Below are 22602 nucleotides of genomic sequence, written 5' to 3' on the forward strand. Positions count from 1 at the left end.
TAGTGAAGGTTCCCATGCCTGTGTAAAAATCAAAAACCATGTGGGCTTCGCTCTTGTTCATCTTATGCCAGTTTAATTCTTAGACCCAGCCTGAGACCCCAAGGGGAAGAGGAGAATTTATTTTCTCACCAACGCTGCATACAGAATGAGACAGTATAATAATAATCTCTTTTGTGTGGCTGAATTTCCTAATTGAACTACCCAACTTGAGAAAAATCAGTCAATTACTATCAATGAAAGGAGGTAAGGTTGCATTGAGAATCACACTGGGGAAGGGTAGGGGGACGGCATTGTGATGTATCGGGTTAAGCCCCTGCCTGTAAAGTCAACAGCCCATATAGACGCTAGTTCGAGATCCAGCTGCTCCACTTCTGATCCAGCCTCCTGCTAACGTGCCTGGGAAAGCAGCAGAATATGGCCCCTGCCACCCACATGAGAGACAGGATGAAACCCCTGGCTCCTGGCTTTGGACTGGCGCAGCCCTGGCTGTTACAGCCATTTAGGGAGTGAACCAGTGATTGGAAGTTCTGTCTCTCCCTCTCCATAATTCTGAATCTCAAATAAATAAATCTTTTTTAAAAAATTTAAAAGGGCTAAAATTAATTGCAGAGTTAAAACTAAAATAGAAAAAAAATGGGAATAATGAAGCCAAGAGATTGTTCTTATGTCCCTGGGTAGCAAGTGGAAATGACATGGATTTATAGCACTTATAATTTATATATGGAACTTAAAAAATCATGTTCACAGATCAAAACAATGTGAAAAAGAAGATAAAAGCAATAGAGATCCGTTATTAAAGCAATATCTTGCTTGTGGATACGCACATTGTGGTTGTGATATCTGCCTCTTTTTTAATAATTATTATGTATTTGAAAGTCAGAGAGACAGAGATCTTCTATCTGCTAATTCCCCCAATTGCTGGAGTGGGCCAGGATGAGGCCAGAAGCCCAGAACCCGATCCGGGTCTCCCACATGGATGACAGGGACACAACAGTTGATCTGTTCCTTGCTGTCTCCCAGGGTGCGCGTTACTCGGAACTGAGACTATCAGGCATTCTGATAGGGGACACAGGCGTCCCACGCAGCATCTTAAATGATCTCTAAACACCTGTCCCCCTACCCCCATGTCTGCTTTTTCCTTTTTTTTTTTTTTAAGGTTTATTTATTCGAAAGGCAAAATGACAGAATCTGTGGATTTACTCCCCGAGTGCTCCCAACAATTGGGGTTGGGTCCAGCTGAAGCCAGGAGCTAGGGACTCTATTCAGGTCTCCCACATGGGTGGCAGGAACCCAAGCACTGGGCTGCCTCCAGGGCACATTAGCAGGGAGCTGGAACAGAAACAGAGGAGCTGGGACATGGAATTCCTGGTAGGAAAAGAGTTGCAAATTGGTGACTCCTCACACAGGGCACCAAAACATTAGGAAAAGAGGCGCAGAATAGAGAGGAGGCAGTGTACAAGTTTACAGCCAGACTGAATTTATTCAGAGAAAATAAATCCGCAGAGGTGGGTGACCAACTGCCCGGGTGTACAGGATGGAGCATGTGGCAGAAGGCCCCGACCCCCAGGGATGGGTTCTTTTTAAAGAGGGCTAGGGCTGGGGGCGGGAGTAGGGGGCAGTAGGCAGAGGGGAATTCCAGGAACTGGGCGAGGCCTTGGGAACCTGGGAAAGAATGCAGGCTGGGGTGTGAAGGCTGCAGGGTGTGAGACCCAATTCAGTTTCAAGGTCAAGGAATACATTCCAGAGTTTATCTCTTTAGGGCCATGAGGGAGAATGGCTGAGCCTCACGTCCTTGTTCCCCCAATTCCGGTGTCACAGACAGGGCCACCCCTCACCTCTGCCACTTGCTTTGATGGCTAAGGTACCTGTATTCCTGTAGCTTCAGATTCAAGACAGTCTAAGGCTGCTTCAATTGTCTATCCTGGATTAGTAACATTATAGTGTTCATACTACAGAATTTCCCTGACTTAGGATGGAGTGCTGCAGGGCGGATTGTGGCAATACTGGTGACAGCCGGGCTGTGAAGTCCCTGTCTGAGGTTCTCAGTCGGTTTGATCAGGAGCGGCAGAGGTTATTTCTCCAGTTTGTGACCAGGAGCCCAAGATGGCCTGCTGGAGGATCCCGGAGCCTGAATCCACCTTTGCCAATTGTATGAAAAGACATGTGCATCAACAGAAAACCCGGATGACCTCATGCCCTCCGTGATGACCGGGGTGAGCCCTTTTTTTTTTTTTTTTTACAGGCAGAGTGGCCAGTGAGAGAGACAGAGAGGAAGGTCTTCCTTTGCCGTTGGTTCACCCTCCAATGGCCGCTGCGGCCAGCGCGCTGCGCTGATCCGATGGCAGGAGCCAGGTACTTCTCCTGGTCTCCCATGGGGTGCAGGAACCAAGCACTTGGGCCATCCTCCACTGCACTCCTGGGCCACAGCAGAGAGCTGGCCTGGAAGAGGGGCAACTGGGACAGAATCCGGCGCCCCTACCGGGACTAGAACCCGGTGTGCCGGCGCCACAAGGCGGAGGATTAGCCTAGTGAGCCGCGGCGCCGGCCTATGAGCCCTCTTCAGTTGCTGACTCTTCCAGCCTCGAGATAATGGGTGACACAAGACCGGTGGCAGTCGCTGCATCTCCTGATTACAACCGGAAATCAGTGTCCACCTGTTACAACAAAAGAAAAAAGTCAGAGTTCTTTTCTAAATCTTTCACCCGCAGCAAGGAAACCTGTTAGGCCTTCTTGTTGTAGGAAAAGCGGCTTGCAGATTATAAGAGACACCTGGTTGATATTCATTAATGGACCCCGGTGGACTTAAAGTGATCAGGCCCTGAAACATTGTTGTGATGAGGTTTCTCCAGCAAGGTCTCATTTAAATGATCACTTATTTGATGAGTGAAGTTTTTAACTTGCTTTTCTGTGTGAAATTTTTAAAAGGGCTGTTTTTTTCCAGGCTGGAACAATAAATGTTACTGTGCAGTTAAAAAAAAAGAAAGAAAAGGATGCCTTGGAAGCAGCCCAGCATCTACACATCAAAAGTCCTTGTTGTGTGTCGGGGTGGACTCCCACCCCACCCCACCCCCCTTCCTGCTACAGACATTCCAGGAGAATCTTCCCGGTCCTGCACTGAGAGCTTTTCAGTCCGACAGCATCGGGGGAGACTTTCACGAATTTCACGGCAGGAAAACCCTTTGCCCAGAAATACCCCAGGAGAAGAGGGAGAGGGAAGGAGAAATGGCAGGAAGACGTGGGCCCCGTACCCATATAAACCCCAGTCTGAGTGCTGACTGGGTGCCCGGCTTCTTGCTGAGTTGCTCATCCGGCCTGTTGGACGTACTGCCTCATTAAACTTTGCTAACCACCACTCTCTGTCTCACGTTTGAAATTCCTTCCTTAAGGACCTTAATCCAACCACCTCTGGTAACAATCTGGGTGAATAATAATATATAATATAATAAATAAAGCCAGGAAGTTAGGAATGTTTTCCTGATAGTAACTGTCACAAAAGTCTGGGCCAGCCCTAAGCCATCACATACAGACAACCACAACCTCACACAAAAAATATTCCTGCAAGGACATCTGCCCAGCAACTGTCCATTCAACCTCAGACTAACATATTCTGGTTATTAACCATTGTGGCCAAAGATTATTTCAAGATCCTTGATGTAATCCTTCTCAATTTTTTTTTTAAAGATTCATTTATTTATTTGAGAGGCAGAGTTACAGACAGAGACAGAGATGTCTTCCATCCAAGCTGTGCTGATCCAAAGCCAGGAGACAGGAGCTTCCTCAGGGTCTCCCATGTAGATGCAGGGGCCCAAGCACTTGGCCCATCTTTCATTGCTTTCCCAGACCATCAGCAGGGAGCTGGATCAGAAGGAGAACAGCCAGGACTCGAGCCTGTGCCCCTATGGGATGCTGGCACCACAGGCCACAGCTTAAACTCACTGAGCCACAGCATAGGCCCCAGTCCTTCTCATTTTTATCTTTAGAATTTTTCTTTGAATACCCCCAGATTACCATGGCATGCATATTCCCATTGCATTGCTCTGCTATTCCCAAATAAATATATATTTTGACAGGCAGAGTGGATAGTGAGAGAGAGAGACAGAGAGAAAGGTCTTCCTTTGCCATTGGTTCACCCTCCAATGGCTGCTGCGGCCGGTGCGTTGCACTGATCCGAAGGCAGGAGCCAGGTGCTTCTCCTGGTCTTCCATGGGATGCAGGGCCCAAGCACTTGGGCCATCCTCCACTGCACTCCCGGGCCACAGCAGAGAGCTGGCCTGGAAGAGGGGCAACCAGGAAAGAATCTGGCGCCCCGACTGGGACTAGAACCCGGTGTGCCGGAGCTGCTAAGTGGAGGATTAGCCTATTGAGCCGGGGCGCCGGCCCCCAAATAAGTATTACAGCTGACTATTGTTTATGGAGTTATTCAGGTTTGAATAAAGATTTTTCAACTTTACTGTGATGTGGAAGCTTTATACATTCAGTAGAAACTGTACTTTGATTGTTCATCTTTTCCCAGGCCAGGGTTATATGGCATGATACTAGTTTTTGAAGATGGCCCGTGAGCCACAGCACTAGGTCAGCCCTTCTGTCATGAGGATGGACAATTGATATGCTACAGGGTACTGGGTAGCCGTGCCAGGATTTGGGGCAGGTCAGGTGAATGAAGTGTACTTTTGTTTTGGCTTGGGATATTTTCAATGTATTATGAATGTACAGGAGCTAATCTCTAGGAAGAGTTTTCATTTTTAAAATTATTTATTTGAAAGAGTTAGAGAGGGAGAGACAGAGAGAGATCTTCCATCTGCTGGTTCGTCTCCAGATGGCTGAAACTGGCCTCAAATGGGGTTGGGCAAGGGGGAAGCCAGGAGCCAGGAGCTTCTTCTCAGTCTCCCATGTGGGTGCAGAGGCCCATGCACTTGGGTCATCTTCCGCTGCTTTCCCATGCCAATAGCAGGGAGCTGGATAGGAAGTGGAGCAGCCAGGACTTGAACCCGCACCCATATGGGATGCTGGCACTGCAGGCAGAGGCTTAACTTTCTAGGTTACAGCACCGGTCCCCCAGGAAAAGTCGAGGCGTGCTGGAAGCGTCTCTCTCTTTGGCTCCGCCTGAAGTGTTCCATTTGCAGTTTACTTCTCAGCAACAATCTTAGCATTTGGCAAGCACCTCCATTTTTAGTGACTCTCCCAGCACATGAAATTGTAATGAGAACAGCTGTGAAAAGAATGGAATGACGGCTCCAAATACGTTTAAAAATACTAGCGTCTTTGTCCTATCACTAGATGTAGGTGGGAAAGAGCGGATGAGTAAACCTTGGTATTGCAATGAAATCTGAACACGTTTGCCCTTGGCCTGCAAAGAATACCAACAATCTTACTCCTTAGTAAGAATCCCCGTGCAGGCGCCGGATTCTGTCCCAGTTGCCCCTCTTCCAGCCCAGCTCTCTGCTGTGGCCAGGGAGTGCAGTGGAGGATGGCCCAAGTGCTTGGGCCCTGCACCCCATGGGAGACCAGGATAAGTACCTGGCTCCTGCGCGGTGCGCCGGCCGCGGCGGCCATTGGGTGGTGAACCAACGGCAAAAGGAAGACCTTTCTCTCTGTCTCTCTCTCTCACTGTCCGCTCTGCCTGTCAAAAAATAAAAAAATAAATAAATAAATAAAAAAGAATCTCCGTGCAAAGTAATGGCTATTTTACTTGACGATGTTGGACTTAACCTGACAGTTAGGAAATTACTTTACTTTTTTGTGATCCAGGAAAAAAAAAGCTCCTTTAAGGAAACACCCTTTCCCAGACTGCCTTAGATAAGACTCAGGAATGACGTTGACCTTGTTTGCCTACCACAACTGCCATGGGCAGACTTGCCAAATTCCTGTTCCTTGTCTCATACGAGACTGGCTGAACTATCTCATCCCCACTGATCAACAGGAATGGCATATTCATTAGCTGGATTTTGGCTAAGCTTTTCCCCTCCCCCAGGACGCCTTGCCTGAACCATCACACAGCCCCTCCTTAAGGGTGCTTCCAGACAACCTGCTGGCTGCAGAGTAAAATGTTGCCTGACTCCCACCCCTTCATCCCACTGCCGTACATCTAGGTCTTTCTAGCCTTGCCCATTCTTTCTCCACAAAGCCTTCTAGCCTAACTTTGAGAGCCTGCAGGCCTTAGGGTCACAAGGGTCTGTCTCCTAAGTGCACAAGTCCCCGGCTCCACCGCAATAATCTTGCTTCTCACTGCTTTTTTTTTTTTTTTTTTTGACATGTTTGTCTAAGATCATGGAGGAAGTCAGTTGTTGCAACAGATGCAACAGAGAGAGGAGAAGCAGAGAGAGAGAGAGAGAGAGAGAGGTTTTCCATCCACTGGTTCACTCCCCAATTGGCCGCAACTGCTGGAGCTGCCCCAGTCAGAAGCCAGGAGCCAGGAGCTTCCTCTGGGTCTCCCACGCCATGAAGGGGCCCATGGATTTAGGCCACCTTCTACTGCTTTCCTAGGCCACAGCAGAGAGCTGGATGGGAAGTGGAGCAGCCGGGTCTCGAACCACCATCCATATGGGATGCCGGCACTAGAGTGTTAACCCGCTGCACCACAGCGCCAGCCCCACACCTGTACTTTATTTAAAAATAACAGATGGATGCGGGGCTGGCATGGTAGCATAGCGGGTTAAGTCACTGCCTGCGATGCCGGCATTCCATATGGGTGCCAGTTGGAGCCCTGGCTGCTCCACTTCCGATCCTGTTACAGTGCTTGGGAAAGCAGCAGAAGATGGTCTAACTGCTTGGGTCCCTGCAAACACATGGGAGACCTGGAGAATGTTTCTGGCTCCTGCCTTTGGCCTGGCCCAGACCTAGCCATGTGGCTATTTGGGGAGTAAACCAGCCAACGGGAAGACCTCTCTGTGTCTCTCCCTCTCCCTAGCTTTCAAATTGAGATGTTCCCTGTTGCTTTCTCAGGCCATTAGTATGGAGCAGGATCAAAAGTGGAGCAGCTAGAATTCAAACTGGTGTCCACATGGGATGCCAGCAGTGGCTTAAGCTGCTGTGTCACAGAGCTGGCCTTGGGGAAGAAGGCTTTTGCGTTAGTGATGTTGAAGTCTGCAGAAAGACAGACTTAATAGCTAGAATAGGAATTTCATTATGATAGACCCCAAACTGTAAAGATGGGGCTCATCCCAGTTGATATAGCCATGATAGGTTTCCCATACAGATTTATCTGCGACTTCTGAAACCCCACTTCATAACATAAATAAACTCTTAAGTCTAGGGTAGTCTTCATTGCTTTCAGTAAACTTGAGTAGAGTTGCAGCCACTGAAACAAAGAATAGGAGAGGATTCAGAAAAGGAAAATACAACAGAGAACACACAGTGTAACCCAGGAGCCTGGAAAAGGCACGCCCAGGGACCATGTGAGCAGAACATTCTGAAAGCAGAGGCTGCGCCTCATTGACCCTGCAGCTCCTGGAACCTAGCACAGTGAGTGCACCATTTACCAGATGAATAAGCTGAAGGTTCTCAGAAAAAGAGGAAACCAGCTCTACAAAGCTGAGGCCATTTCTTTTATTTATTTATTTATTTGAAAATGTTCTTAATTTGAGTCAGAGTCGGGGGGGGGGGGAGAAAGAGAGAAAGAGAGAGAGAGAGAGAGAGCAAGCTAACCCAATCCCATCTGCTGGTTTACTCCCCAAAAGCCTGCAAAGAGCGCTGGCTGGGCTGGGTTACACACAGCTGGGAGCCACTGCCTCCCAGGGGCTGCATTATCTAGAACATGGGAACAAACAGAAGTGGGCATCGACCCTGGCACTCCAACATGGGATGCACGACCTTAACCAGCCGGCTAAGAACCTGTCCCATGGAGCCCATTTCTAATGCTGATCTTAGAAGTCTTCTAAGTTCTCAAATATCCACATACAAAAAGTAGGATGTTAAAAAGGTTAAGATGATAGATTTTATGTTTGATTTTAACTACACAAAAATGCACACACACACAAAAAGATACATTGGGAAAGGACAGACTGTTCATTCTACTTACCAAAAAAAAAAAAAAATACACATCTTAAAGTTTATCAAACACATTTCATAAAAAATTTTCAGAAAGGGATAAAGCTTACAAAAATTCTATATTCTTCAGAAAATTAAATTCACCAAAATATGCATCCTATTTTGGACAACTGAGAATTTTTTTTAAATGGCAGTCACTCTTATGTTTTTTTTTTTTTTTTTTTAAGATTTATTAATTGCAAGTCAGAGTTACACAGAGAGAGGAGAGGCAGAGAGAGAGATACATCTTCCATCTGATGGTTCACTCCCCAATTGGCCACAATGGCTGGAGCTGTGCCAATCTGAAGCCAGGAGCCAGGAGCTTCCTCCAGGTTTCCTACACGGGTGCAGGGGCCCAAGGACTGGGCCATCCTTCACCGATTTCACAGGCCATAGCAAAGAGCTGGACTGGAAGTGGAGCAGCTGGGCCTTGAACCAGCGCCCATATGGGATGGATGCCGGTGCTTCAGGCCATGGCATGAACCCACTGTGCCACAGCGCTGGCCCCACAAGTGAGAATTATGCTAGTATACTCATTATTACAAACATCAGAATATTAGTGGCAAATCAACACCTATCAAAATGTCTAAGTGGTGAATGGGCAGTGTTTGGTCAGCTCTTCATTATTGTAACTAAAATACCCGAGAGGAGCTTCTTGGGAATAAAAACATTTATTTTGCTAACATTTCGGGGGAGGGGTCACAGTTCAAGACTGGGTAGCCTCATTAGTCTGGCATTTGCTGGAGGCCAGGCAGGGGCAAAACATTTGTGGAGCAGCAGCTATGCAGTGGGCCAGGGAGCAGAGGGAGAAGCCAGGCCGAGCTTGGCTTAGATAACCGACCTTCTCCAGAGATATACTGTCCAAGGGCAAGACCCCATGACCTAAAGACCTCCCACAGGGCCCACTCCCAGCTGCCATAATTAAACCAGGTCTCCGCCTGAATCCACCAACCATTAGCAACAGTCAGTTAACCGTTAACATAAGGTTGCAGGGTTCAAATAGCTGGGCGAGTCTGGGGAGACAAGTGCTGTTCAATCCACAACAGGCAGATGTAATTGGAGATTTTGAGTCTTAAATTAAAAAGTCTTCTGAGTTGGGGATATACTTTTTTTTTTTTTTTGACAGGCAGAGTGGACAGTGAGAGAGAGAGACAGAGAGAAAGGTCTTCCTTTGCCGTTGGTTCACCCTCCAATGGCCGCCGCGACCGGCGTGCTGCGGCCGGCGCACCGCACTGATCCGATGGCAGGAGCCAGGTGCTTCTCCTGGTCTCCCATGGGGTGCAGGGCCCAAGGACTTGGGCCATCCTCCACTGCACTCCCTGGCTACAGCAGAGAGCTGGACTGGAAGAGAGGCAACCGGGACAGAATCCGATGCCCTGACCGGGACTAGAACCCGGTGTGCCGGCACCGCAAGGCGGAGGATTAGCCTAGTGAGCCACGGTGCCGGCCAGGGGATATACTTGTATTTCCAGTTATCACTGGGAAAAAAAAAGGCAAGAGTTAATTTTTAAAAAACATTTCTTTAGTTACGTGAAAGGCAGAGAGAGAGAGAGAGAGAGAGATATTTTCCATCCTCTGGTTCACTTCCCAAATGGCAGCAACAGCCAGGACTGTTGCCAGGAGCCAGGAGCTTCGTCTGGTCTCACACGTGGGTAGCAGGGGCCCAAGCCCTTGGTCATCTTCTGCTGCCTTCCCAGGCACATTAACAGGGAGGTGAACAGGAAGCGGAACAGCCCAGGATGCCAGCATGGCAGGTGGTGGCCCTAACCCGCTGTGCCACAACATAGGCCCCAGTGAGTTAAATTTTAAGAAAAGAGACATGGGACCAGAAAGAGAGTTGTTAGAAACAAAAAAAGAGGGGCCGGAGCCGTGGCTCACTTGGTTAATCCTCCACCTGTGGCGTCGGCATCCCATATGGGCGCCGGATTCTGTCCCGGTTGCTCCTCTTCCAGTCCAGCTCTCTGCTGTGGCCCGGGAGGGCAGTGGAGAATGGCCAAGTCCTTGGGCCCTGCACCCCATGGGAGACCAGGAAGAAGCTCCTGGCTCTTGTTTCTTAGTTTTTTCCCCTCTCTTTTTAACTGTATATTTATTTATTTGAAGGGCAGGGAGACAGAAAGAGAGAGAGAGAGATCACCCCTCAAATACCTGCAACAGCAGGTCATGGCTAGGAGCTAGGAACTCCATTGGGGACTCCCATGTGGGTGGCAGGGACCCAAACACTCTGGGCCATCATCTGCTGTTCCCAGGCTGTGTGTTAGCAGGAAACTGGATCTAAAGTGGAGGTGGGACTTGATTCCACAAACTCCAGTAAGGGATGCAGGGATCCCAAGCAGCCACTTAACCTGCTGTGCTACCACAGCCACCTGTTTTCTTTTAGAATCTTTAAAAAATGTCTTTTTTATTTGGTCCCATATGGGTGCCAGTTCATATCCTGGCTGCTTCCCTTCTGATCCAGCTCTCTGCTATGGCCTGGGAAAGCAGTGGAGGATGGCCCAAGTCCTTGGGCCCCTGCGCCCACGTGGGAGACCTGGAAGAAGCTCCTGGCTCTTGGTTTAGGATCTGCCCAGCTCCAGCCATTGTGGCTATTTGAGGAGGGAACCAGCAGACCTTTCTCTCTCTCTCTCTCCCTCTGTGTGTGTGTAACTCTACCTCTCAAATACATAAGTAAAATCTTTTAAAGAATTTATCTTTTAAATATTTATTTTATTAGGGGGCCGGCGCCGTGGCTCAATAGGCTAATCCTCCACCTTGCGGCGCTGGCACACCGGGTTCTAGTCCCGGTCGGGGCGCCGGATTCTGTCCCGGTTGCCCCTCTTCCAGGCCAGCTCTCTGCTATGGCCAGGGAGTGCAGTGGAGGATGGCCCAGGTGCTTGGGCCCTGCACCCCATGGGAGACCAGGAGAAGCACCTGGATCCTGGCTCCTGCCATCGGATCAGCGCGGTGCGCCGGCTGCAGCGGCGGCCATTGGAGGGTGAACCAACGGCAAGGGAAGACCTTTCTCTCTCTGTCTCTCTCTCTCACTGTCCACTCTGCCTGTCAAAAATAAAAAAAAAAAAAAAAATTATTTTATTAGGGGAAGCATGAGTGGTGCCAGCATCCCATATGGGTGCAGGCTGGAATCCCGGCTACTCCCCTTCCAATCCAGCTCCCTGGTAGTGGCCTGGGAAAGCAGCAGAGGTTGGCCCAAGTGCTTGGGCCCCTGCACCCATGTGAGGGACCCAGAGGAAGCTCCTGGCTCCTGGCTGCAGATAGGCTCAGCTCTGGCTGTTGCAAACATTTTGGGAGTGAACCGGCAGATGCACATTCTCTCTATATATATATAAGTCTGACTTTCAAATTAATAAATAAATCTTTAAAAAATCTATTGCCGGTGCTGTGGCTCACTAGGCTAATCCTCCGCCTTGCGGCGCGGGCACACCGGGTTCTAGTCCCGGTCAGGGCACCGGATTCTGTCCCGGTTGCCTCTCTTCCAGTCCAGCTCTCTGCTGTAGCCAGGGAGTGCAGTGGAGGATGGCCCAAGTCCTTGGGCCCTGCACCCCACGGGAGACCAGGATAAGTACCTGGTTCCTGCCATCGGATCAGCACAGTATGCTGGCCGCAGCGCGCTGGCCGCGGCGGCCATTGGAGGGTGAACCAACGGCAAAGGAAGACCCTTCTCTCTGTCTCTCTTTCACTGTCCACTCTGCCTGTCAAAAAAAAAAAAATCTATTAAAAAAAGATGTTATTTGAAAGGCAGAGTTGGAGAGAGAGAGAGAGAGAGAGAGAGAGAGAGAGAGAGAGAGAGAATCTTCCATTTTCTTGTTCACTCCCCAAACGGCCACAACAGTCAGAGCCAGGCCGATCCGAAGCCAGGATCCAGGAGCTGCTTCCAGGTCTCCCAAATGGGTTCGGGGGTCCAAGCACTGGGGCCATCTCCCACTGCTTTCCCAGCCGCATTAGCAGGGAGCTGGATTGGACGTGGAGCAGCTGGAACTGAACTAGTGCCCATATGGGATGCCAGCGCTGCAGGCACTGGCACCCTCTTTTAGAATCTTACTTAAGGAAAAGAATAATTTGAAGATGGAAGCATAAAAAACTTAGAGAGTAAAAGTTTCCTTACCTGTTAGTGATAAAATGTTGCATGTATCATCACACATTTTATATACACTCGTGCTGTGATAGACATCTGGGAATTCAGAGTAAATCCTATTTTTGGTAGCCATAATGCTAATGAATAACATCAGTAGGTATTCATAAAGAATTTAATAAACATAGGTTTACTCTTAAAAACAACATAATGACTGTTTATGATGCTGATAAAGTACTGTGTACTGTTATCAACATGTCAAAAATGTAGTGTGACAGCTTATAGTAAATGGTTTGCAGTACATACGTTTTGCAGCTGCACAGACAAGAAATTAAGTTGGATATCAGGTAAGCAAAAGAAAATAATTATAATGTTCAGTTTAAAATGAATCTTACCATTTTGAAAAGCGAAATAGTTTTGAATATAAATCAGAAAGTGATTAAGTGATTAAGCACCTGAATTAGAAGAGGAAGCTGGGGTGGGCACGTGGCTTAGTGGTTAAGATGCTGCTCGAGGGGGCTGGTGCTGCGCCCTAGCGGGTAAAGCCACCGGCTGCAGTGCCGGCATCCCATATGGACACCAGTTCGAGTCCTGGCTGCTCCACTTCTGATCCTGCTCTCTGCTGTGGCCTGGGAAAGCAGTGGAAGATGGCCCAAGTGCTTGGGCCCCTGCACCTGCGTGGGAGACCCGGAAGAAGCTCCTGGCTCCTGGCTTCGCATTGGCGCAGCTCAGGCCATTGGGGGCATCTGGGGAGTGAGCCAGCGGACGGAAGACTTTCTCTTTCTGCTCTCTGTAACTTTTTCAAATAAATTAATTAAAAAAAAAAAAAAAAAGCCTTCCAGAGTTCCCAAGTGCCTAGGAAAGAAAATCCCTGGCTTGGCGTTCGCGGCCTTATAGCCAGATCTCGTCTTCCCACCTAATCCCGTTTGCACTGGCTCTGTGTGCTCTGAGCCCTGGTCTACCAGACACCTCTGCACATTTCCGACCCTCGTTCCTCTTCTCAGCTCCGGCTGTCGGTCTGTCCGGCTTCCTGCCGCATCTTCCCCTGGGAGCCGAGGAGACTGCCCGTGACCCCCGGTCACCCCAGTCTCCTGCAAGCCGTTCAGATCCCATCTGCCGAGGTCACTGCCTGGGCGCCTGCACAGCTCTCTTCTAGAAGTCAAGCTTGGCACCGCGGCCGGCAAGTGCAGCGTCTCCATCGAGATCAGCCCCACCCAACGCGGCCATTCTGCACTTGAACCCCGCAGCTCCGCGGACGTCACCAGATTCCACGCACACGCGAACCCCCTGGGCTCCCGCAACGGGGACCGCCAGTATCTGATGAGTGACACACTACTCTGAATTTATGAGCGGCTGGGCTTTCCTCCGCACCCCGCAGCTGTCCAGTTTTATCCATCACGGATCCGGGCCCCGACCCCGGGCCCACTTCGGATCTCGCCGCCAGCGGTGTAGCCGGCGCGTGGCTCTCCGCGCGACAACCGTCAGACGGGGCCCCTAATGACTTGTTCATTACTTCGCGGAACGGCTCGGCCGTGCGTGGCGGTCACCGCGCCCTCATTCACCGTTTCCCAGCCGCTCCGGTGCCAACAGGATGTCCGGCGGCTCGCTCACCGCCGGCGAGCACCGCACCGGAGGCCTCGCAGGAGTCCGCGCCAGGCGCGAGCGTGCGTGCGTGCGTGCGCGCGCGCGCGGGGACGCGCCACGTTCCCGCCGGCGGCAGAGGCGCCTTGCGGCGGCCGCGCGCTCACAGGGCCTGCGCCGGATGCGCCCGGCCGGGCCCCTCAGGGAGCGGCGGTGGGGGCGGGGCGGGGCGGGGCGCGCGGGCGGGGGCGCGCGGCGGGGGCGGGGCGCGCGGGCGGGGGCGCGCGGCGAGGGCGGGGGCGCGCGGCGGCCGCGCTGCGGCCTGTGGCGCCGTCCCCGGCAGACTCCGGCGGGCCGAGCGAGGCGCCGCCAGCCGCTGCCGCTGCCGCTGCCGCTGCCGCTGGGCTGCGCTGCTGCGGGGTGGGGGGTGGTGGTCCGCCCGCCCGCCTGAGGGCCCCGTTATCATGTCGCTGAGGCAGCGCCTGGCCCAGCTGGCCGGCCGCCTGCAGGAGCCGCAGAAAGTGGCCCGTTTCCAGCGGCTGTGCGGGGTGGAGGCGCCGCCGAGCCGCTGCCCGGAGCCGCCGCGGGAGGATGAGGAGCTGGAGGCGCCCCTCGCCGGAGACCTCCGGCGGCGAGGGCTGCAGCCGCCGCAGGGCGAGCGCAATCAGTGCCCGGCCAAGGCGGACGGCGGCACTGGCGGCGGCGGCGGCGCCCCCAACGGCGTGCGGAACGGGCTGGCGGCCGAGCTGGGCCCGGCGGCGGCGGCGGCCCCGCGGCGTGCGGGCGCCCTGCGCCGCAACTCGCTGACGGGCGAGGAGGGCGAGCTGGCCCGCGTGAGCAACTGGCCGCTCTACTACCTGTTCTGCCTGGGCACGGAGCTGGGCAACGAGCTCTTCTACATCGTCTTCTTCCCCTTCTGGATCTGGAACCTGGACCCCCTGGTGGGCCGCAGGCTGGTGATCATCTGGGTGCTGGTCATGTACCTGGGCCAGTGCACCAAGGACATCATCCGCTGGCCGCGGCCCGCCTCGCCGCCCGTCGTCAAGTTGGAGATCTTCTACAACTCCGAGTACAGCATGCCGTCCACGCACGCCATGTCCGGCACCGCCATCCCCATCGCCATGGTGCTGCTCACCTATGGCCGCTGGCAGGTACGCCCCCTGCCCTCGCCCCGCTCGGCCCCGGCGGCCGGCAACTCGGAGTTCTTGCTGTTTTCAGTTAACCCCGGCCGTTCCCCTGCAAAGCTCGCTGGCTCGCTCTCTGTCTCCGGGTTTTTGCCAGTACCCGCAAGCAGGCCCTTTGTGGGGTTAAAAGTCGGTGATCTAGGGAACCCGTGAAATTGTATTTCGATAGCAGCGCCCACCCTGGAGGCACAGGGCACCGCTGGGCTTTGGCTGACTGTTGAAACTTTAGTTGTCGCCCTGCGTAGTGAAAGTGCATTTTCCGTGCCATGAGTGGCTTGGCGGCCGGGACCCAAGTCTCACTGTAATGCAAGGATCGACGGGGGTCCCCCGCCCCAGTCCCACTCTGTTTGAGACGCGGGTGAAGCCGTCGGCTTTACTGGGGCGGTGTTCACAGACCCGAGGTAGAACCTCCCAAAGCAAAGGACGCGGATTTCCAGCAGTCCGCCGTGAATTTAGATGACAGCCGCCCTCTCTGGAAGTTAATAGAGCATAGTCTAAGTTTTGTGGCGAAGGGGTGGGGTGTGGCTGCTCACTGGCTGGTAGCGTCAGGTTTCCTTGTCTAATGGATCTCTGATCTGCGGTATCTTATTATCACTTATTAACTGCAACCGCGTGGTTTGCAAGTCGCTCTCGGAGAGGAGGTTCTTGATCGGACTGGAGGAGGGGTCGTAGGAAATGGCAAACGTGACAGCAGGGTCGGCGTGACCACCGGGGACAGCTCTTAATGTTAAACGTGTCATTTTTGCCAGCTTGTTTTGGCTTCCCCATTTTGAGTGCAGCATGGGCCGTAACTGTGGCTTAGCTTTGAAAACACCGGTTCCTTTCACAAGAAAGCAAAGTTTATTGGTAGGCTCTTAGGCTGGCTTTATCTGTGTTTTTAATTGTAAGATTCGTTAGTCCCCTAGACTTTAGAAATAGTAACTATTGAGAATCCAAAGAAGCAGATTTTCTGTTTTTTTTTTTCTCCCCTTTTGCTGCACAGAATCACCCTACACTGAGAGATACCCATACACATTCTGTGTAAAACTTCATTATGATGAGCTTGCTTAGCCCACACTGGATACAGATTCCTACAGAGAAAATCTCATCCCCCAGGGTGCTCAGAGTAACTTAGACAATAAGTCATGTGCATAGCTAAGAATGGTAGAAGTAGGAGGAAGCATACCATGGAAATTTCTTTCCTGTTGAACCAAAGGGAAGAGACAGTGGTACTCAGATTCTAAACCAGTGCTGCTTGTTTTGCATTTAATTTTTTGTTCAATATTTCAGAATTGATGATTGTCAGTGAGCTGTGTTTGGCATGTTACTTACTGAGTTAGCTGATGATATTTCTCTCCTGTTCATGAGACTTTCGGGAATCCTTAACCACGGGGCCTTTTTAATGCCTCAGCAGGGAGTAGCTATTAATATTAGCAGTCTTAAGAAAGAGAAAATAGTTATTTTTGCTCTCTTGCATTCAGGACACATGCTCGCAAGGAAGTCTGAGAACAATACTGTTGCATTGTTTATGGGATGCAGCTGTCAGTATGCTGACATTCCAGGGCTGTTCGCACTATCAGAAGAAGCTTACAGTATAGTTTTTAAACAGCCTGGCATATCCAGCTGTAAGGTTGGAGGACTTTGTGTGGCATCTGATCTTAGAGTTTGAGCCAGACAGAATATTAGAAATTACCTGGTCCCAAACTGTCACTCTGCACATGTGGGGTCTGACAAGGTTCCGTTTAGAATTTACTTTTAACGTAATGATTTACGCTTTTTACTTTACATTTTCACCCTAAATTTGAACAGAATCCTAAATTCTGCTTGGTTGTTTATCTTTTGGTTAATTGTTTTGAAAGGAAGGTCTCTCTCTTTAAAGTTCCTGACTCTAATAATCCAGTATAATCAGCCCAAGGACTTTTACTCTTTATAGCTGTTCCTGCTGTGTGTTGAGAGCAGAACCGGTTTCCTTTATTGAGGTGTTTTGGTCCTTGGTTTATTGGCATTGAACTTCCTGGGAGGCCGATAGTTCCAGAATGGGTCATGGAAAAGACACTAGGAACTGGGAGAAGAGTTAACAGTGAAGGCCCCGTGTTTTTCTGATGAATGTCTGGGTTGGTGGTCCTTGTCCATCAACCGGGCCCCAGCTGCTTGCCTGGGACAGGTATGGTCACATCCTGGTACGTACCACGCTGAAACCAGCTCCCTACACTGAGTTGTGATCTCTCCACCATCCCTTTGACTGGGCCTGCCTGCCCCACTCCTCCTGGAAATTTGCTCAAGGTCCAGCCTTACACTGGGGCCTTCAGATGAGCTCACTCACTGTTAAACTGACATCAGAAGAAAAGAGTTCCCTGAGGGACTGTTTAAAGTACAGGTGTCTGCTTTACTCCCAGAGATTCCGATCTGTTAGGTGAGTGAGGGGCATTGCGCTTGGTACTGCACTAAGTTCCCTGAGGATTAATATCTGGATCCTTGGGATGTATTTAAGTTTCTCTGAGATTGCTGTCTCAGCTCTTTTGCAATTCCACTTTTGAAACTTTTAAAGGTATATTTTAATACAAAAAGTGAGAGTGAAATAGTATCGCCTCCAGCAGTTACTTGAAACTTTTTTTTTTAAAATACACAGTTTCTGGTGATGCAACATAGAAAATGTTCTGGCGCTTCTCCAGAGATTAAATAACATGCGATCCTTTGGTCAGGGTAATGACGATTGCTATAGTCATTGGAATTTTTGGTAGCCTGAATTAGGAAAGAGTTATGAAATAAGAAGCACCAGGGCTGGCGCCGCAGCTCACTAGGCTAATCTCCGCCTTGCGGTGCCGACACACCGGGTTCTAGTCCTGGTCGGGGCGCCAGATTCTGTCCCGGTTGTCCCTCTTCCAGGCCAGCTCTCTGCTGTGGCCAGGGAGTGCAGTGGAGGATGGCCCAAGTACTTGGGCCCTGCGCTCCATGGGAGACCAGGAGAAGCACCTGGCTCCTGGTTTCGGATAAGTGCGGTGTGCCGGCCATAGTGGCCATTGGAGGATGAACCAATGGCAAAGGAAGACTTTTCTCTGTGTCTCTCTCTCTCACTGTCCACTCTTCCACTCTGCCTGTCAAAAAAAAAAAAAAAAAAAAAAAAAAAAAGAAGCACCAGATATTAAGAACATAGTCCTTTGAAGAAAAACATAAAATAAAAAGCTGTTTCTTTTGCATATATATTTCTTTCCAGAAACAAGTTATATGGTGTATAATCAGTTCCAATGCCATATTTGATTTAATTCTATTAAGGAGGTTTTAGGTGAGTTTCATTTTTTAAATTTAGTCTTATTGTATGTCTTATAAACTCATTTGCAACTAGCCTTTCACAAGTTATGCTTCCACTACTTTTTATAATGATAGTTGTGTAATGTCAACATTATTGATACTTATTAAACAGTACCCATGAGCTTTTTTTTTTTTTTTTTTTGACAGGCAGAGTGGACAATGAGAGAGAGAGAGAGAGAAAGGTCTTCCTTTTGCCGTTGGTTCACCCTCCAATGGCCGCCTCGGCCGGCGCGCTGCGCTGATCTGAAGGCAGGAGCCAGGTGCTTCTCCTGGTCTCCCATGGGGTGCAGGGCCCAAGCACTTGGGCCATCTTCCACTGCACTCCCTGGCCACAGCAGAGAGCTGGCCTGGAAGAGGGGCAACCGGGACAGAATCTGGCGCCCTGACCAGGACTAGAACCCGGTGTGCCGGCGCCGCTAGGCGGAGGATTAGCCTAGTGAGCCGGGGTGCCGGCCAAGCCATTGTTTGAAATGTCTGTTGCCTCATTTAGTCTACTCTTAGAGCATTCCAGGGTTTAGGTCTGTCACTAATGCGAGTTTATAGATAAAGGAAGGAAGGTAACAGGGAGGTTATGTAGCTTAATGCAAATGAACACAGTCAGTAAGCGCAGAGACTGGATTTAAGTGCAGACACTCACTCAAGAGCTACACAGAAAACTCATTTCAAGTTTCACTTTGAGTGTAGTTTTTAAAGTATGTCTGCAGTAACGTGCCGTTTTTGACATGGGTATGATTGTGTTCTTTAAACAGACCAGCCTTTATATGCCTTGAGAAGGTGGCTTATGTTTGTGCGTGTACACACACATGCATGTACACACACATGCAGTATCCATGAATATTTGTGTTTGAAGTATTTTAGGACGTTGACTTGAATGAGATTCTGGTGTGCCACCCCTCTCCTCTATCTATATAATATAAATAAGAACTTCAATACATAAGAGCTTTTGTAAATCATGTAAGATCACCTATCAAAATGGCTTATTGTACATAACAGAGCAAAATAACAAGTTATCTATGAGATTGTGAAAAGATAAAAGGAAGAAAGGCAAGAAGAAAAGAGCTACAAATCTAGGTCACAGATAACAAAGACGAAAGGAAGCCGTAAAATCCAAGGTAAATTGATTGTGGTGATTATTCTGAGGAGAAATACGGCTTATGAAAAAATTGAATTGGTTTGCTTGCTTACCTAACACAATACTTGTATTTGAAATTCATATTCCATGAGTTTGTAAGTGCCGATTACTAATTCTGGACTTAAAAATTCATTATTTTGAATTGGTAATACATTGTTAAATATTCAGAATTTACATAAAAATATAGAGGAGAGTGCGTTTCTCATGTTCCGGGTCTGCCAGGATGTTTTTCCAGAGGACTCGCTGCTTCCCTTTTCTTGTGTAGCCGTCCAGAGATAGTCTTTACTTCTGCAGACATAGGTTGATTTAACTTATTTCTCAAATAAATGTTAATGCTGTATTGCTGTGCATCTTCCTTCTTTTATTTAGAAATATGAAGATTTTCTTGTACCCCCCAAAATTAATGAGTAGAAATTATGCACGTGCAGTTGTTTTAAATGCCTTATGTGACTTAACTCTTAATCCCCACAACATCTGTGCTATGGTGAGTCTCAGAAGAAGACAGTGAAGCACACAGGAGGGTCACGGGCAAGTCCATATGCGACAGAGCCTGGATTTGAATCCAGTCACTGTGAGGTGGTGCTTTGTGACTGCGTTATATTGTCTCTCCGTGTTTTACATAGTATACGGGAACAGCTATGTAATTTTTTCACATTTGTGTGTTCTATTATGTTAATATATAGCATGATTTAATAAGTCTATTCTGGTACCATTAGGTTTCCAGTCATTTGCAAATATAATGTCACAGTGACTGGTTATAAGTATTTGCACACATTACTGTGTCAAAAAGTATATGCATTTGAGTTTTAACAAAGAGTGCAAAAATGCCCTTTGAAAAGATGAATTGTATTTACATTCCTAGCAGCAATATATGAGAGTTCCTGGTTTCCTTTCGGTCTACTGTCAAATTTATCAGTCTTTCCCCAAAGTAATTTTAACGTATTTAATTTTTTTTTTTTTTTTGACAGGCAGAGTTAGTGAGAGAGAGACAGAGAGAAAGGTCTTCCTTTTCCGTTGGTTCACCCCCCCAAGTGGCCACTACGGCCGGTGTGCTGCACTGATCCGAAGCTAGGAGCCAGGTGCTTCCTCCTGGTCTCCCATGGGGTGCAGGGCCCAAGTACTTGGGCCATCCTCCACTGCACTCCTGGGCCACAGCAGAGAGCTGGCCTGGAAGAGGAGCAACCGGGACAGAATCCGGTGCCCCAGCCGAGTCTAGAACCCGGTGTGCCAGCACCGCAAGCAGAGAATTAGCCTAGTGAGCCGCGGTGCCGGCCACGTTGTATTTAATTTGCATGTCTTGTATCTGTAAAATTGAAGAGCTTTATGTAGTTTATTGGTCATTTATGTTTTCTTTCTGTCTGTCTCTCTTCATTGTTTAAAGGGAAGAGTATTTTTTTAAGAAGATGATACTTTTTTTTAGATTTTTTTTTTTCACTTGAAAGTTAGAATTAGAGAGAGAAGGAGAGATCTTCCATTTATTGGTTCGCTCCCCAGATGGCCGCAATGGCCAGGGATGGACCAGGCTGAAACCAGGAGCCAGGAGCTTCATCCAGGTCTCCCATGTGGGTTCGGGGCCCCCAGAACTCAGGCCATCTCCTGCTGCTTTCCCAGCCCATTAGCAGGGAGCTAGATCGAAAGTGGAGCAACCAGAACATGAGCCGGTGCCAGTGGTTTTACCCATTATACTACAATGCTAGCTCCAATGTTACTTTTTTAAAAAAGATTTATTTATTTGAAAGGCGGAGTGAGAGAAAGATTGTTGTGGCCCCAAATGGCCACAACAGCCGGGGCTGGGTCAGACTGAAGCCCAGAGTTCCTTCCGGGTCTCCCACATGGGTGCAGAGGCCCAAGGACTTGGGCCATCTTCTGCTACTTTCCCAGGTATATTAGTGGGAATTGGAACAGAAGTGGAACGGCCAGGACCCGAACTGGTGCCAAGTGGCATGCTGGTATCACAGGCAGCAGCTTTACCTGCTATGCCACAACACGGGCCCCCAAAAAGAATCTAAGATGGCACTGACAGTAGTTGTGTACTAGAAAAAACGTGAGCTCTTTAGACAGAAAATCATACCAGTTCCAAAACCGTATTAGCTGTCTACATTATATACTAGAACATTATACAAAAATGGTAACAGTGTATTGAGTTTTATAACATATGCAGATACAAATGTATGACCACATGTTATAACACAGAGGGGAGAGGAGAAAATGGAACAATACTGTTGCAAGGTTCTTATGCCACACCTGGAGTGTGATAAAATTTACATTAAAGTGGAGCAACCACTGAAAAAGTACAGTAAAAAAAATTAGTGAATAAAAATACCACCTAATAGGAAAAAAAGACAAAAGTTGTGAACAGGCAGTCCACAGAAAAGGAAACACAGGAGTTGGCATTGTGGCACAGTAGGGTAAGCTGACACCTACAATGCCAGCATTCTGGATTAGGGCAACAGTTCAAGTCTGGCTGCTTGGCTTCTGATCCAGCTCCCTGCTAATGCACCTAGCAAGGCAGTGAAAAACGGCTCAAGTACTTGGGACCTGGTGAATGGAGTTCTTAGCTCCTGGCTTGGGTCTTCCAGTAGATGGAAGATCTCTCTCTGTAACTCTGCCTTTCAAATAAATAAATAGATATATTTTTTAAAAATATTTTTTTCAAAAATAATTTTACTTCATTTAAAAGAAATTTTCATAAATTATAGCTTGATAGTTTTTTTCCTTTGTTTTCAATGAAATAACATTTTTCAATGTAATTCCATTGGCTCATGGCTTGCATGATTTTTGACAAGATGTCTGCTGTAATTTTTATCTGTGATCTCATTGTATGATGCCTTTTTTCTTCTAGCCATTTTAAAATTTTTCTCTTTTGTTATTTTTGAGCAATTTGAGACTGATATGCTTTAATGAAATTTTCTTTACATTTTGTTTAGAGTTCATTGGTCTTGGATTTGTGAGTTTGTACTTTTCATCATATTTGGAAGATTTTCATCATTATTTCTGGAATTTTTTCCCTCTCCCCCCCCCCCCATTCTTTTCTGGAATTCTTGGTTTCATATGGGTTATACTGTTCATTCACAGATTACTGGTGCTCTGTTTTGTTTTTGGCTTTTTCTCTGTGCTTTTGGATAGTTTGTACTGCTGTGGCTTCAAGTTCACTGATCTTTTCTTTTGTAGTGTCTAATTTTCTGGTAATTTGAAGTACCATAGAATATAATTTCAACACTGTATACTTTCTATTTAGAAATCCCACTTTTTTTTTTTTTAAATCACCCATTTCCTAGCTCACTGTGTTCCTGTCTTGTCAGTCTAATCCTTTTAGTCTTGTTAGG

General features: G+C 48.7%; 1 protein-coding gene across 2 annotated transcripts in view; it reads left to right on the forward strand.

Moving 5' to 3' along the window:
- The first annotated feature begins 13941 nt into the window (after positions 1-13941).
- The window catches only part of SGPP1 (sphingosine-1-phosphate phosphatase 1), a 38660-nt gene continuing 29999 nt past the window's right edge, over positions 13942-22602 (forward strand). The window contains exon 1 of one of the 2 annotated variants that reach the window (XM_017349473.3): positions 13942-14823. In XM_017349473.3, the coding sequence (XP_017204962.3) occupies positions 14137-14823 (687 nt within the window). In that variant the 5' untranslated portion in view covers positions 13942-14136. The remainder of the gene's footprint in view (positions 14824-22602) is intronic. The other variant, XM_051826413.2, reaches the window with a different exon arrangement.

This window comes from Oryctolagus cuniculus, chromosome 20 (genome assembly GCF_964237555.1).
Source record: "Oryctolagus cuniculus chromosome 20, mOryCun1.1, whole genome shotgun sequence".
NCBI lineage: Eukaryota > Metazoa > Chordata > Mammalia > Lagomorpha > Leporidae > Oryctolagus > Oryctolagus cuniculus.